This window comes from Giraffa tippelskirchi, chromosome 3, assembly GCF_054371585.1.
Source record: "Giraffa tippelskirchi isolate mGirTip1 chromosome 3, T2T-mGirTip1v1.2.pri, whole genome shotgun sequence".
Classification (NCBI taxonomy): Eukaryota; Metazoa; Chordata; class Mammalia; order Artiodactyla; family Giraffidae; genus Giraffa; species Giraffa tippelskirchi.
Genome location: NC_137277.1, coordinates 181,105,368 through 181,122,708, shown reverse-complemented (window position 1 = coordinate 181,122,708; position 17,341 = coordinate 181,105,368). Strand labels below are relative to the sequence as shown.

The 17,341-nt window shown below is 36.8% G+C and overlaps 1 protein-coding gene across 24 annotated transcripts in view; it reads left to right on the top strand.

Moving 5' to 3' along the window:
* The window catches only part of EPB41 (erythrocyte membrane protein band 4.1), a 159,786-nt gene that overhangs the window by 55,202 nt on the left and 87,243 nt on the right, over positions 1-17,341 (top strand). For 18 of the 24 annotated variants that reach the window (XM_081586323.1, XM_081586319.1, XM_081586314.1 and 15 more), the window contains exons 2-5: positions 4,804-5,281; positions 8,519-8,731; positions 11,388-11,492; positions 14,088-14,130. In XM_081586323.1, the coding sequence (XP_081442449.1) occupies positions 4,811-5,281; positions 8,519-8,731; positions 11,388-11,492; positions 14,088-14,130 (832 nt within the window). In that variant the 5' untranslated portion in view covers positions 4,804-4,810. Of the gene's footprint in view, positions 1-4,803; positions 5,282-8,406; positions 8,732-11,387; positions 11,493-14,087; positions 14,131-17,341 lie in introns of those variants that run through there. The other 6 variants (XM_081586329.1, XM_081586327.1, XM_081586326.1 and 3 more) reach the window with 3 other exon arrangements.

Sequence of the window (17,341 nt, the reverse complement as noted above, 5' to 3'; positions counted from 1 at the left end):
CTTGCAATCTGCTCAGTATCAGGTTTGTGAAGATCTGATTTGCCTGAAGTCAACAGATGTACACTATTAAAGTAAGTGTATCTTTCAGAGCAGATGGAGTATAATTCCTTGGGTTTGAAGGATTAGGATCACGATGGAATGGGACCACTCATCACTGTCTTCTCAGCTATGCCGATCTTTTTTTTCCCTTTTTTAAAATCAGAAGTCTTTCTGACATTAAATAAATAGATAGCTCCTTTTGGTTTGTATCCAGAATAAAAATAGTATCATTTACACAGGAAGAGCCTGTTTGTAGAGCATTTATCCTGTCTTTGCTGCTTGACTTTTTTGTATCTCTCTTCCTGGTTACTCATGGTATCTTTTGTAATGTGAAGAACCTGGCTGAGTGTGTAACAGATCTGTCAGGATGAGTTTATTTGAGCTTTTAGGAAATGGCCTGTAGGACTTTTTTTTTTTTTTTTTGCTATTTATTTCCTGTTTAATTCTCATCAGTCTCAGAGTTAACTGGAGATACTTGCATGATTTATTGGTTTCGGTTGTTATATCCCCTATCCTCCCTACATCCTCTTGTTTTTGTGGCTGTTAGTAAGTGCATTGCTACCCATATGTGTATGGCTAGAAAGGACATGTATGAAAACTGTCATTAATAATTAATTTTATTCCATTTATCCTTGTATAGACTGTATTTTAGCATCTCTGCTGAATCTGCGTTGTCTGATTTCCTGCTTGTTTTCTTGCATTTATGATATTACCTGAGGTTGGTTTCTGTATGTTCTAAGAGAATTCTTTTACCCTTCTGCTTGTGTACCTGTTCCTTATATTGTGTTCTCATCTCTTTTTTACTTGTATTTAGCTTTTTTTAAAAAACATGAGTGTAATTATGTGTGGCAAAGTATATCGGTTTTGCACTGATAGATATTGTTTTCTAATTCTTTATTCATATGTCTTTATCACTCCTTCCTAAATGTGGCAAAGAGGTTCATATCAATGGAGTTGTCTAACCACCCAGGAATTGAACACATGTCTCCTGCATTGGAAGCAGATTCTTAATCTGCTGAGCCATCAGGGAAGCCTCACAAGAAATCATATCAATGGAGAAAGTCAAGTGTCAAGTAGTCAAGTGTCAGGGCTATATGGACAACTTGAAATTGCCACAGATCTGTGGTAGAAAAATTCGATTAACTTTTGATTAAATACCAATTGAGTTCTAAAAACATGTTAATGGTCAGCTTCCACACATAATAGTATATTGCATTCTTTGCTGATTCATTCATTAATTCAGCAAGCATTTGTTGGGCATTTATTGTATCAACTATTTCTTGCTATTCACATTCCACTTTCTGAAGGTAGCTTTCTCCCATCTTTGTTTCTCAGACATTTTGAGTATGTTTCCAAAGAAATAATAGTTTTCTCTGCCTTGCTACTCAAAGTGTGGTCAGTGGGCCAGCAGCATTGGCAATATCTAGGAGCTCATTAAAAACGTAGAGTCTTAGGCCCTGTTTCAGACCTGCTGAATCAGAATCTGTATTTTAAAATTACTGGGTGATTCAGCACACATTAAAATTTAACAACCACACATATAGCATACAAATTGTAACCGTGTGGGTGTTTTAAACAATTGAGTACTCATACTCATTCAGCTACTTTGAGATGACATCTTTTCATGGGAAAGAAATTATAGGAGTATACTTAGAAGATCTTTTCTGTTTTTTTAAAGATAAAAAATTGAAAACACAAGAAAAACACTATTTATTTATTGAAAAATACAAGTAAAAGATTGTTAGAATTGAATTTAAGCGATTTTCATGTCTGCTAAAACGTTCACGAAAGATTTATAACTTTTAATGGATCTTTGTGAGAGACCTTGTTGTAAAGTTTGTTGTGTAGGAACATTTCAATGTAGAAGTGGTTTCTGTGTCTTTTCAGTAAGATGAATGATAAAGTCATATGCAAAATCCGTGGAAAATAGTGCTCAATCCTCAGCCTGTCCTCTTGTTTATTTTTGCAAAGGAAGTTTGAAGTAAATTGGGACTCTCAAATCAAATCATAACTCTTTGAGAGTAACTGGTGGTTTGATATTCACGTTTTCTCTCTGGGTCAAGTTTGATTATTTTGAGATTAAGAAAAAGAACCTTGGAAAAATCAATTGCCTACTCCTAATATAAGGAGAAATTAAGACAAGTGTACCTCACTCAAGGGTAGCAAATTCAGAATATACATTGGTTGGTAAATGTTTAAGTAGTGTTTATAAAGACTTTGTTGTGTTTTTTGTTAGCTCAGAGTAGTTTTGATGACTTGATAGATGAAACTGGAGAATATGCTTCTGTGAATATTTTGATTATTTAAAAATATTTTTAATGCTCAAAATAGAATAATTTGAGTAGATCAGCAGTAAGATCTCACATAAAGGCTTTTCCTTTTATTAATATACCTTTATTTATTTCAATACAGTGGTTTGTCACCTACTATCAGTGTGACCTTGGGCCAGTTTTACTCTGAGTCTGTTTCCTCAATGATGAGATTAAGCAATTCCACTTTCTCTTTCAGGGTTATTGAAAGGCTTACTTTAAATAATGTACATAATGTCCCTGACCCCAGAGCCTGACACAGAAATAGTGTTTGATGCCATTAGCTTCCTTCCCTTTTCACTGCTTTGTTCCACTTATACACAATTATTTAGATTTCACTCATTGTAAATAAGAATTCTGTTAAATATTCTTTAATTATACTGATTAAAGTTGAATCAAGACTATAAATTCCATGATGACATAGACCTACTTGTTTACTGTTGTATCCCTAGCATAGAACCTGTGCATTTGAAGTAGGTTTACTTGAATAATTTAGAGAACATCTTTGCAGTTTTTGTCAGGTATATTCAATCGAAATTAATTTATTCAACAGACTTTTTAAATACCTGTAATGTGCCAGGTACTATTCTGTCCTCATGGAACTTAAATTTTAGCTGGGGGGAAAGAAGACAAAAACCAGTAAACAAGTTAACAGGATAATTGTAAATAGTAATAAATGCTATGAGACCTGGAGAGGGCAGTGGCAACCCACTCCAGTACTCTTGCCTGGAAAATCCCATGGATGGAGGAGCCTGGTGGGCTGCAGTCCATGGGGTCGCTAAGAGTCGGACACAACTGAGTGACTTCACTTTCACTTTTCACTTGCATGCATTGGAGAAGGAAATGGCAACCCACTCCAGTGTTCTTGCCTGGAGAATCTCAGAGACAGGGGAGCCTGGTAGGCTGCCGTCTATGGGGTCGCACAGAGTTGGACACGACTGACACGACTTAGCAGCAGCAGCAGCTATGAGACCATCTGTAGGGCCATTATTTTAGATAGGATATGATTGAGAATCCTTTCTAAAGAGGTGACATCTGATCAGAGGCAGTAATGATGAGAAGGGACCTGCTTTCAAATATCCAGGAGTGGAACATCATAGAGAGAACAGCAAGTGTAAAGGGTCTGAGGACGGAATGTGCCAAATATGGTTCGTCAGTTCAGATTTTTAGCATCCGAATTAAATTACTTCATCTAAACAGCATGGAGCAGAAGCAAAGACAATGTAAACACTGCTTTTTGAGTGGAGCACTTTTAGGTATAGCAGTGAACCAAAATGTAAGCTCATTATTAGTCAACTTCACTGCTCAATGGTTCCCTGGTGTGGTGGTTACCCTTTAGTGACATTACTCTTTGGCATTATTATGCGACTTGACTAATAGTACTGGGAGTTTTGAGAGAGACTAGAAACCAACAAGTTTGAAATATGTGAGGCCTGCAGCTGCTTTCTCTTCTCTTACAGTTGAATCAATATTTGCTTTCTAATCAATATTTTCTTCTCTATTTTGCATCTTTATTTTTTTCTCTATTATTTCTCTATTTTTCTCTCATAATAGTTCACTGCTGCTCTTAAAAATGATGAGTATTCTAAATCATATTTGTCAGAAGGAAAAATTGCTCAGTCACTTCAGTCATGTCCGACTCTCTGTGACCCCATGGACCATGGCCTGCGAGGCTCCTCAGTCCATGGGATTCTCCAGGCAAGAATACTGCAGTGGGTTGCCAGTTCCTTCTCCAGTGATAAAGTATGAAGTGAGTGAAGTGAGTGGAGTGAAGTCGCTCAGTCGTGTCCGACTCTTTGCGACCCCATGGGCTGTAGCCTACCAGGCTCCTCTGTCCATGGGATTTTCCAGGCAAGAGTACTGGAGTGTGTTGCCATTGCCTTCTCTGATTATTTTAACTGTATATTTGTCATTGCTGTTGTTAAGTCTGATAACAAATGATCAGAATTCTACATTTCTGTTAATATGCATTCTGAGAAATATAAACAATAAGACTGAAGAGCTGGGGAATCTTTTAATCCCATCATCTCTTGGGATGTAGAGAATTTTGCAGATAATTCCTACAAACCTTGTACCCGCAGATTGATGCTGTCAAAGAATAGTGTATAAACAAGATCTTTTTTTAGGAAAGATAAGACTGTGCTATATATAGTTTTGAGCTTTGAATTTAAAATACGCATTTCACTAAGCTGGCTTTTAGGGGGTCCTATTTTAAACTAATTTCTCTATGTCATAACTTTAGCAAGTCAAGCATTAATAATTTATCCAGGATGTATAGGTAAGATATTTTTGTGCTTTAATGGAAAGTCTCATGTTTAATGGACGAGAGCACTGTCTGTTGGTGGTTAAATACCTAAAAATACTAATTCTGTCACACTTGACCTGATTGAGGGTTTTGCCTTCAGTAACACATTCTGTTTCTAAGAGACCCCCTTTGCCATCTTCTTTTTAATAGCAACATCATGACAACAGAGAAGAGTTTAGTGGCTGAGGCTGAAAATCCACAGCACCAACCACAGAAGGAAGAGGGTGAGGGAGCCACAAACTCCCGTCAACAGGAAACTCAGCTGGAAGAGGCTTCTCAAGCAGCAGCTGAGGGAGATAATCAGTGTGAGCAGAAGCTGAAAACATCTAATGGAGACACTCCGACACATGAAGACTTGACCAAGAACAAGGAGCGGACATCAGAAAACAGGGGCCTGTCACGGCTCTTCTCCTCATTTCTCAAAAGGCCTAAATCTCAGGTGTCTGAGGAGGAAGGCAAAGAAGTAGAGTCAGCTAAAGAAAAAGGTGAAGGAGATCAGAAAGAGATAGAATTTGGAGCCAGTCTTGATGAAGAGATCATTTTAAAGGCCCCAATTGCAGCTCCTGAACCTGAGCTCAAAACAGACCCATCCTTGGATCTCCATTCATTGAGCAGTGCAGAAACACAGGTAAGGGTATGCGATTGAGTGGGAGGTGAAGGCAAGTTAAACAGCTTTCCTTCAAGAACATTTGGTTTTATTTCTTACTAGCTAGTTGACTTAGGTATTGTTAGTAATAAGTAACATGATGCTTTGGAGTTTCTGCTCTAAAGAAATTCACGTGGTCAAGATACTTATGTTGGGGACTTCCCTGGCGGTCCAGTGGTTAAGACTTCACCTCCAGTGCTGGGGGCACAGGTTCAATCCCTGGTGGGGAAACTAATATCCCATGTGCCTCCTGGCCAAAAAACGAAAACATGAAACAGAGGCAGTAGTTTAACAAATTCAGTAAAGACTTAAAAAAAGAGACTTATACTGTATAAGTCAAAAGAGAGAAAGTGAAAGAAATGTATCAAATGAATTTACATTTTGCTACAATAATGGAACAGTCCAGGAGTTTTAATGTTGAGGGGGAAGGGAGTGAAGTGGTTTAGAGTTCATTTTGGTGGAATTATTAGAAATGGGATAATTTGTCAGCAAACATGGTTCGTTTATGGAAATTTTTATAAAAGCCTTGGGATAGATTCAGGCCACCCAGAAGTAGGTAATAAGTTTGAACCATGTCTGCCTTATCTTTGTTGTTTTCTACAACTAGATCATATTTTGACAGAGTGTAAGATATAGATGAGGAAATTTAACTCTTTTATAGCACCTTTGTAACATATAGTAGTTGCAGGGAGGCTTAATAGTGTAGTTAAACTGAGAATGAGTTATGAGTCTGGTCATCTGTCCAAAAAACTTGGGAAAATATTAGTACTGCAACTCAAACTATTTTCTAGGAGTGTCATTTGTTTTCAGGCTTAATAAATTACAAATTAAGAGTTATTTTCAAAGTATTTTATTTTTGAAACGTGGGCATTATGTACATTGTAAAATGTGTAAGTCCTGTGTGTTTCTATTATAGGTTTCACACTTGGGCTATATAGTTTTATTAGATTTAAAAAATAATATATGTATTTCTGGAAATATTGCTTGTATATTAAAAGTTCTAAGTAAAATTTAGGATAAAGTTGTTATTATGTATTTGCTATTAGTGAAAGTAGGTTGAAGACAAAGTTTTATTTATAGTAAATGGCTAGAAGATTCAGTCACAGACAAGTGACACTTTTGCTCTATTAATTTTCTCCTCGCTACAATGAGGATAATAATATTCACCACACTTGGGCATTATTAGGATTTAAAAGGTGCATATGTAAAGCTCTTGAGACATTGCCTGACATAGTATAAGCACTGAATAAATGTTAGTTATTATTACTTGGTTAATAAAATATATAAACAGTAAAGGCAGAGAAACCACATATTTTAGTGTCATTAATTTAATTAATTTTAGGAATACCAAAGGAGTTAAATTATATTATGTTTCAGGAAGCCTGGTAGTTGCAAGAGGTTTTTAGCTGCCTTTCCCTCTTTGCTTTATGTACTGAAAAATCGCTATCTTGTTTTAGTTAGCATTTGAATCAGGATTAGTCTGTTTTGTCTAAAGATCATAACATTTGTACTAAAGTTGAAACAGATGACAAATTTTAGATTTAACTAAAATCTCATTCACTGATTTCATAGTAGAATTTCGTTTGAATGGCCCTTTTCTATATAAAAATGAGTTTGCATTGTAGGATTGTACTGGCCTTCATCTAGGGTACTTTGGGTTTTTTGGAAACCACACGTCAATTTTTAATGCTTTTTAATTTATTCACTCAACAAATTTACTGAAAACCTACTGTGTGTGCCAGGCCCTAAGCTGGACAGACATTGGTAAATAAAAAACTACAATACGGCAAAGAGATCATGAATTCTGGAGTCTGACTGGTATGTGACTTGTTGACTGTGTGATCCTACCTAATTAACTTCTCTGCCTTCAATTTTTTATTTGTCAAAGGGGGATAATAATAGTACACTCCCTGCAGGGTTAAATGAGTTCATATAAGTAATGCTTTTAGAACAATAATGACCCATTGTAATTTCCATATAAATGTTTGTTGTTGTTGTTATTATTGAACAAACACGATCCCTACTCTTGATAACTTTATTGTCTAATGGAAGAGACAAAAAAAGTAGTAAATACAAAATAATTATTTATAGTCATAAATGTTACGAAGGCAACAAACAGGGTACTGACATGAAGAGTACTGGTAGAGTGGGGATAGGCCAGATAGGATGTTCTCTGGACAGAGGAGCCTAGGGGGCTACAGTCCACGGGGTCTCAAAGAGTCGGACACGACTGAGCAACTTCACTTCACTAGTATCTAATACAGGAGGAGCAGGAGCCAAATAATTAAATCCTTCTTCTCAAATGTCAACTATGTTTCCTTGTGAAAGAAAAGGATTAGTGAGGTTTAGTTAAGAATCTTTCAGCAGTTTTATTGTGTTAAAAGTAAGGGGTATGCCAAAATGTTGTCTCACTTACCTGTATTATTTTGGGATGACTTAATGATTGCCCTAGGGGATCCAGATTTCAGTCTGTCTCTTGCTTCTTTGAATCTTCTTTGCATTTGTCATGGTTGATACCTGGTAAAAATTAGATCATTGGTATTTGCACTTGTTAGCCTACTACATCTGTTGCCTTTTGCTCTAAATTGGTCAAGAACCACTCTTAGCCTTTCATAAAATTTAGACTGCACAAAACATCACAGCCTGTTTTGCAATTCATAAGGCTACCTCATTAGAATTGAGCAAGGGGCAAAGATGTTTAAGTTTTAATAGAGTTTAAGAATAGATTATGGTATAGCCAGTAAAAATATATAGTGCTGAGAGCAACAGATTGGTATCCTCTAGTTTACCTGAAACCTTCGTTTATTGATTTGAAAAATGTGATTCTACCTGAAGATAGAATTTTACCTTATATCAGAAGCCTTCCCTGGTGGCTTAGCTGGTAAAGAATCCACCTGCAGTGCAGGAGATCCAGATTCTATCCCTGGGTCAGGAAGATCCCCTGGAGAAGGGAATGGCTACCCACTCCAGTTTTAAAAAAAAAGAGATAATTTTACCTTATATCATAAAGTTTTGAGACTAGCAGAGTCTGTGGATTTTTGGAGAGATCATATGTTTTATAGAAAATAATTATTTAATTTTATTGTCACTTGTGTTTGTTTTAACAGTTTTTTTCTTCAGTTAGTGCTTTTATTGGTAGCCATATTATAAGCAAACATGTGTACAGCATGTTGTGTGAAGTGTCTTTAGTACTGACTTGGTGATGTCATGGCTATGTAGCCGGCTCAGGAAGAACACAGAGAAGATCCAGATTTTGAGACTAAGGAAGAAGGAGGACTTGAAGAGTGCTCTAAAATAGAAGTAAAAGAAGAAGGTCCTGAATCACAAGCAGAGAGAGAATTAAAAGCTTCCCAGAAGTCGATCAGAAGGCACAGAAACATGCATTGCAAGGTTTCTTTGTTGGATGACACAGTTTATGAATGTGTGGTGGAGGTGAGTGCGTTTTGATTTCCACTAGTTACAATGCTTACAAATTGTTTCATGTAGGATTGGAGAAAGTGGTGCCATGGTCTGAGGGAAGACCCTGTATAATGACTATTTCTATGGACTGAAATGTTAATAGTGATTTTCTGGGGGTGGAGGTGGGAAGGATTATGAGTGAGTCTTATTTTCTTCTCCAGTTTTTTCTATATCTGCCAAATATATGTATTGTGAATTAAGCATGTGTTACTTTTATAACCCAAAATAATTTTAAGAAAAAAAACTGATTATTTATAGAGTGACCTTCCATGACTAGATTTCCCAGGATAGCCTCAGTTTCTAGGTCTAGCAGTCCCCATAATTGTATTTGTCAAAAAAAGAAAATTACTACATGTTCATTTTTGCTCTCCCAGATCTAAACCTTAATAAGCCTTAGTTTATTTAATGTATTTCTTTAGCTCCATGAGATAGGATATAAAAAACTTACATCAAGTAGTGCCATTTGTTAAAATTCTCTATTTCCAGGAAGAATAAATAATTGAATCAAGAATAGAAATGTCAAAGTTATTAATATTTCAATTATTCTTTTGCTTCAAGACAAGTTAAAATCCTTGAAAATCTATCAGCTATTTTTTTAATTAGAACAGTAATTATCAATTATAATATGCTTGATAAAAAGCAATTGTTGAGATTATTTCTAATACATATTACTCATATATACTTGTATCTTAGCTATATAACATTATTTTGAATTTGGTTTATTTATATGCAAATATATCAAAGCACAAATAAGCAGTCTAAAATATTATATTGTATTTGTTAATAGAAATTCCCTCTTGAGGTTTTGAAAAATAAGAAAAATACACTGTTGCATTTTAAAAATGGCTACTGTTCCTGATAACTGTAGGAGAGCTAGGGTCTGCTCTTTCTGCTTCTCACTACTAGTCTAGAGACGGGGAAAGCTATTCCACATTCATTCTTCATACTCAGATCAAAATCTAGATAGGAATCCCTTTATCTGAAGCACGTGGGGGCAGATGTGTTTCGGTATTCAAAATATTTGGGGCTTTAGAGAAAGCAATAAGTACATACTCTGGAAATTTTATAGTACACCCAGCTAAGTGTGTAGCAGTAGGCACATGACCACGCATGTGATTTCTATGGTAAAATATATGAAGATTCTCTCTAAGTTCGATAAATAAAAATGAAAAATAGCCCATAATGGATCAGGTTAAAATTTGCCTTCAGATGAGCTTTGAACAAAAACAAAATAAACGTCACCTTTTACTTTTTAGAACTTCTGAATTTTGGAAGTATAAGTAAGAGAGTAGGGACCTGTATGTGAAGAATTCCCAAATCATCTCTGTCCTTTAGAATGAAACATAGAAGGGAGAAAATGGAGAAAATGATGTGATGTAGATGGGATAAGTCTAAAAATGAATTAGCAACTATATGAATTACTAATAGTCATTAAAAATAACAGCTCATTGAGAGAAGGGTGTCATGTACATGTGCCAATGATTTCTAATTTTTTGAAAATTTTAAACTATATTTCTCAGAAGGTATTAGCATGTTTAATTTTTTTCAACATTTCCAGTTGTTAGGTAGGATAGATATAAATATTCTTATCATCTTACAGATGAGAAAGTAATGTTCAGAAATATTAATTGAATCAACTCACATTGTTTAGCTAGTAAATGTAAAAGCCTGGCACTTTTTGACTCTAATTCTCAGTCCCTAAGTTATGGCATTTCCTCCCTATAAACAGGAATATAAGTATCTCAGATTGGGGGCTTCCCCGGTGGTCCAGTGGCTAAGACTCTGCTCTCCCAATGCAGGGGACCAGGGTTCAATCCTTGGTCAGGGATCTAGATCTCACATGCCGCAACTGAAAGAGCCTGTGTGCCTCAACAAAGATCGAAGACCCCACGTGCCTCAGTGAAGACCCAGTGCAGCCAAATAAATAAATAAAAATTAAAGAAAAAAAGTATCTCAGATTGGTGGTGGTTTGATTTTCTAGGTAGAGGAATGTTAAGAAATTACTTGTAGCACAATTGTAAGAGGAATGTCTCTGCTGTGTAGGCCTTCCCTGGGTAGCTCAGCTGGTAAAGAGGAATGTTAAGTTATTTGGAGCACAATCGTAAGAGTAATGTCTATAGAGCATCTAAAATCTTATACTTTATGCATTTTTCTGAAAGAGATGGCAGTGAGTTGAGACACAGCTCATTGACTTGGAACTTTTGATCTGGGAATGGTAGTCTGATGGTTTCCATAGCCACTGTTAACAATCAGTGTCGACAGCTGATTCAGCTATTCCAGGTGCCCACAGTGACTGACAGCAGCCCATAGCAAGCTTCAGGAAATATCACACCAAAAATGAAGAATGTAATGTTTAAGATGGAGGGTGGGGGATGCTCGATGCAGGGAATGTGGGATTTTGCTTTGAATTGTAGCACCATTTCCAAGCAACCATATCTGTGTTGCATATTTAAACTGACAAGTTAAGAAACAGGATTTTTGTTACATTGTTCTATTTACACTGGGTAGCCATCTGAAAGGGTTAGTAACCAAGGAGAAAAGAGGAAATTGGAACCTGACATTTTATGTTATTTCATGATAAATACCAGAATAAGTGGAAACCTCAACCAAAGTATGTATATCTTTGCAGAAACACGCTAAGGGACAAGATTTACTTAAACGAGTATGTGAACACCTCAATCTTTTGGAAGAAGACTACTTTGGTCTGGCCATTTGGGATAATGCAACCTCAAAGGTGAGAAGACTGCTTGAAATATAAGAAACTGACCTCCCCAAATTGCTTTTTTTATTATCAGACATATATTAGTATTTCTTCCTATGCTGATTTTGAAGCCGATAACTACAACAACTAGGTTGGTCCTTGTTGCCATAATTGTTTTAATTCATTTATTGCTGTTAAGAATATATTTATGCCTGCCTCTCCAAGATATACTGTAATTTAGTAAGGGAAGGTTGAAGGTAACTAAAAAACAATGTCTCTAAAACCACAGCGAAAAGCTTTCTGCAGCTGTTAGAAAATTCTCCCATGAACTGAGGAAAACACTCTGAGAAGTATTTTGTGTTATACGATCTCAGTGAGATAAAATCGAATGTTTTTATATTATGTGTGTGTACCCTATTCAGGTTTATGTTAGAGTATCTGAGAACACTTGAATTTGACATATAAATAAAGTCACTGAGTACTGGTACCTACTTTTTTTTTAACATCACTGTTATAATTTTTCTATGAACCAAATATTCTTAAATTGCTGGGAACTGACTCATCTGAAGGCATTCAGCAGTGAAAATTCTTTCAGCCTGCAGTTGAACTTCCAGGGCTTACATTGGTACAAAACTGTTAGTTGCATTGAAAACTTCACCTTTGTTGGTGTCATCTGCCTTCTGTTGTATCAGCAAGTTTTATTTCCTTATAGTAGCTCTTACTAGCCTATTTATTTTTTAATGAGAAAACATTAAATTGCTTTATTTATATTCATTGATATATTTATGTATAAAGTAATGTTAAAAGTGTCCAATATAAAAGCTGAATTTGTTTGTTTATACAGCAAAGTACGAATCTGGCTGTGTAAAAAAGGGCTTATTGTCCCTCTTCCTTAGATAAAATATTTCTGGGCAAAAAAGTTGATGTCTCTGAATCATAATCTAGTTTCAGCTTCTCTCATGTTTGCAAGAACCCCTTCTGGGGAAGTCAGTGGACTAGTGAATCTTGGGGAACATAGGGCATTTCCCCCCTAAACATTCTTTTGAGAAACATTTTCTAACTGTCTCTAAGAATTAAAGACATATTGATTGTTCACTATTAACCTTTTCTATGGGCTTCCCTGGTGGCTCAGATGGTAAAGAATCTGCCTGCAATGCAGGAGACCCGGGTTTGATCCCTGGGTCAGGAAGATCCCCTGGAGAAGGAAATGGCAACCCACTCCAGTATTCTTGTCTTGAGAATCCCATGGACAGAGGAGCCTGGCAGGCTACAGTCCATAAAGAGTCATAAAGAGTGAGACATAAAGAGTGAGACACGACTGAGTGACTAACACAGACACAGACACACATACACACACCTCTTCCATTAGACTGACAGCTCCTTGAGGACAAGCAGTATTTTTAAGGACAATCACTATTTTTAAATCCTTTTTTGTAACTTTGGTGCCTAACACATGGAGGTATTCCACAAATACCTTTTGGCTAAATAAAATGCTCTGAATTGTATAACTGAACCTGGGTCCCCTGCATTGCAGGCAGATTCTTTACCATCTGAGCCAGCAGAGGAGCCCTCAAAGTAATATAATATATAATCAAATGTAAGATTGTGGTGATCAAGCCCACTCCCTGGGTAGAGCAGGGATGGCCACCTTGAACTTTGCCCTGAGTGGTACAGGGTGAGGAAGTGACACCTTACTCTTCTAAATACAACTGAAATTTCATGCTAAACTTTTGGAAGAGGGAATAGTGAGGGGGCAGGGATTGGGAGGAGGCATGGAATGGGCTCCTAGGGTGCCGATAATGGTGTATGTTCACTTTGATAATTTATTGATCTGTACATATGTTTTATGTACTTTTTTGTATATGTATTATGTCAATAAAAAATCTTTTAGACAATTCAATTTAGAAATTTCTGTCTTTAAACATTTCTCAAGTTGCCTATGAAATGGTGAGGCTCTTTTTAAGTGCTGTTAATTTTGCATGGTCCACGATGGGTTGAGGAGTCCTGCCTTCATGGTGTGCAGACTTTAACTGTGGTTGGAGAACAGTGAAGGGAGAAGTTAGTGTGGGCAAGAGTAGTCAGAGAAAGCAAAATAGTTATCCATTCAGTAAACATTAAGTGAGCACAAACCGTGTACCAGGTACTGTGCTGACATGGAGAACTTGAATGATACTAGAGGTTAAAGTTGGAGGGAAAATTAAGGTCTGGGTGATATCAATAATCCTAGTTGTAGAGCTTTACAGAATAATAAAAATATCAAGTGTTTATCTAACATTTCTTATTTACTAAAAACTTTATATATTAACTCTTTTAATCTTCACAATAACTCTGAGGTAGGCACTACCTCTAATATCACATTTTATTTCCTCTAATAGATGAGGAAACTGAGGTACAGAGATGCTTAAAATCACTAAGCCAGGAAGTAGTAGACCTAGGATTCAAGCCCAGTTGTCTGACTCCTTGTTTCTCTGTTTAGAAGTGCTATACTATGTGAAACAAATGCAAAGAATGTTGGAAATGTAGGTTGACCTGGAGACACTATTGGAGATGGTCAGTAACCCGGCTTCTGGTACTCTGTGTTTAATGTATTTTGGAGTTCTATGTGAATACCTTTTCTTCTTTTCACAGACCTGGCTGGATTCTGCCAAAGAAATAAAAAAGCAAGTTCGTGGTAAGTGAATATAGCCATTTTATGCCTCTTTTTTTTTTTAAGTAGATCAGAGGATTTCCAACCTTTTTCTGGTGGTAAGTCACTTTAAAATCCTGGCTATGGCATATGTCTTTGAAATGGAGATAAAGCTTTCCTTTGAAAGGTAGAGATTCCATAGAAAGTTACAGCAGAGGTAGACACTAGTGAGATGTAGGTCAGATCTTGATGTTTTCTTTTTTTTTTTTTACAACTAGGCAAAGTAGGGGAAGATAGGAAGGACTGAGAGAAACAGAAGATGGACACGAACAAAGAATAGAAAAGAAAAGGATATGGAGTCAGTTCTCAAAACGGTAGTGATTGAAACTGTAGAAGCCTCCAGTTGGGAGTTTGCTGCCTGATCCTGCTCCATTTAAACTGTCCTGGACTATTGAGTTCTAACTTTCTCCATGTTTTCCTCTTTGTAGTTCTTTTTTGTTCCTTTTCAGCAGTCTTCTTTCAAATCAAAGTATGTAAGGAACTGTGGAAGGAACAAAAAGAATCGAAGTATGGAGATCCTTTGCCAGTGACCCTTTTGTCTTTGTGGCTTTCTCTTAGCTCTGAGCCCATTGACACAAAATACTGCTGAACACCATGCTCAGACTTGTGTCTTGGGAAAGATTTTTCTAGGTTGAAAATGTCTAGATCAGTATTTTGTGAGCTTCCCAGGTGGCACTAGTGGCAAAGAATCTGCCTGCCAGTGCAGGAAACGTGGGTTTGATCCCTGGGTGGGGAAGATCCCTGGGAATAGCAAATGGAAACCCGCTCCAGTATTCTTGCCTGAAAAATTTCATGGACAGAGGAGCCTGGCAGACTACAGTCCATGAGGTCGAAAAGAGTCAGATGTGACTAAGCATATACATGGTGTTTTGTAGCCCCTGGCCCAGTAGACTAAAGGGTAGAGACTTTTTTCCCCCTGTTTATGACTATATGTCCTTTTTGTTTAGTTTAACTTTATTTTTGTTTATTTATTTTTTGACTACAGCATGCAGGATCTTAGTTCCCTGACCAGGGATTGAGCCCATGCCCCCTGCAGTGGAAATGTGGATTCTTAACCACTAGGCCACCAAGGAAGTCCTTAGTTTTGTTTATTTTTCAGAAAACTTGTAGGAACTGCAGTAAATGTTATGAATCGTGATTAGTAAGTTGTAACTGTATCACCTGAAAACAAATTTTGTTTTTCATTTGTTTTTGAAAGAAAACACTTTTGTTATGGTAAAATGTTTCCCTTTAGACCCTGTTTGTTTATATTTCTTAATTTGGACTGGCAACTCTCCATATTTGTTCCCTGCCTGTAAAATCTCATTTTAAAATGGAAATCAGAGTAAAAAATATTTAGAATAGTTGAGACATGACAAGAAAAAACTTGATTCCAAGCCCCTTTCAATGAGGATACTTTTTATATTCAGTATTACTCAGGAGTAAATGATTGTACTAGAAAACTCTTTAGGAAGAAAAGTTAAAACAGAGTTTATGATGAGTAGAGAAGAATATCTAGTAGATTATATTCCAGGCTATTGGGGAATAAAACTCTTAATAAGAAAAATACCTAAGTATTTGTCATTTTTTTTTAAAAGAACTTTACAAAATAATAAATCTCTTTCCTTCAATATGGGAAAGAAAAACCATATCTGTAACAAAAACTTTAACATCAAAATGTAAATATTTCATTGCGCCAAAGAGAAGATTGATACTTATCTATTGCAAAGATTTTCAGTTCAGTTCAGTCGCTCAGTCGTGTGTGACTCTTTGCGACCCCATGGACTACAGCACGCCAGGCTTCCCTGTCCATCATCAACTCCCGGAGATTACTCAAACTCAGGTCCATCGGGTTGGTGATGCCATCCAACCATCTCATTCTCTGTTGTTCCCTTCTCCTCCTGCCTTCAATCTTTGCCAGTATCAGGGTCTTTTCCAATGAGTCAGTTCTTCGTGTCAGGTGACCCAAGTATTGGAGCTTCAGCTTCAACATCAGTCCTTCCAATGAACACTCAGGATTGATTTCCTTTAGGACTTTACTGACTGGTTTGATGTCCTTCCTATCCGAGGGACATCATGTATGGATGTGAGAGTTGGACTATAAAGAAAGCTGAGCGCCGAAGAATTGATGCTTTTGAAGTGTGGTGTTGGAGAAGACTCTTGAGAGTCCCTTGGACTGCAAGGAGATCCAACCAGTCCATCCTAAAGGAGATCAGTCCTGGGTGTTCATTGGAAGGACTGATGTTGAAGCTGAAACTCCAATACTTTGGCCACCTCATGCGAAGAGTTGACTCATTGGAAAAGACCCTGATGCTGGGAAGGATTAGGGGCAGGAGGAGAAGGGGACGACAGAGGATGAGATGGTTGGATGGCATCGCTGACTCGATGGACGTGAGTTTGGGTAAACTCCGGGAGTTGGTGATGGACAGGGAGGCCTGGGGTGCTGCGGTTCATGAAGTCACGAAGAGTTGGACACGACTGAGCGACTGAACTGAACTGATTTAACCTATATACCTTAAGGTGGAATTGCTAGATTATAGAGTATGTTTGTTTTCAGTTTTACATCTCCACCAATAGTGTATGAGATAGTTCCTGTTTTCCTGTGTACCTAGAAGGCAGAAATTTAAAAAAATGTTTGGATATAATTTCAGACTTAAAAGTTGAAAGAGTGGTACAAAGAACTCCTGGATACCCTTCAGGAATTCATTTGACTCCTCAGATGTTGGTATTTTACTACATTCATTTTATCTTTTTTCTCTTTAGTTATACACACACATGACCTTTTTTCTGAACCAGTTAAGAGTAAGTTGCATCAAAGTAGCACTATTCACAATAGCAAAAAGGGGAAAACAACCCAAATGTCCACCAATAGGTGATGGATAAAAAATATGTTATATATATTCCATATATACCATGGAATATTATTTATTCTTGAAAAGGAATGGAACATTGATACATGCAACGGCATAGATAAACCTCAAACATGATGCTAAATGAGAGAAGCCAGACATAAAAGGCCACATATTGTTTGATTCCATTCGTATGAAGTATAGATCCATAGAGACAGAAAGCAGATTAGAGGTTTCCAGGGGCTAGGAGGAGGTTGGCAAGGGAGTAGTGATTGCTTAATGGCTACAGAGTCTCCTTTGTGGATGATGAAAACATTTTGAAATAGATAGAGGTGATGGTTATACAACATTGTGAATATACTAAATGC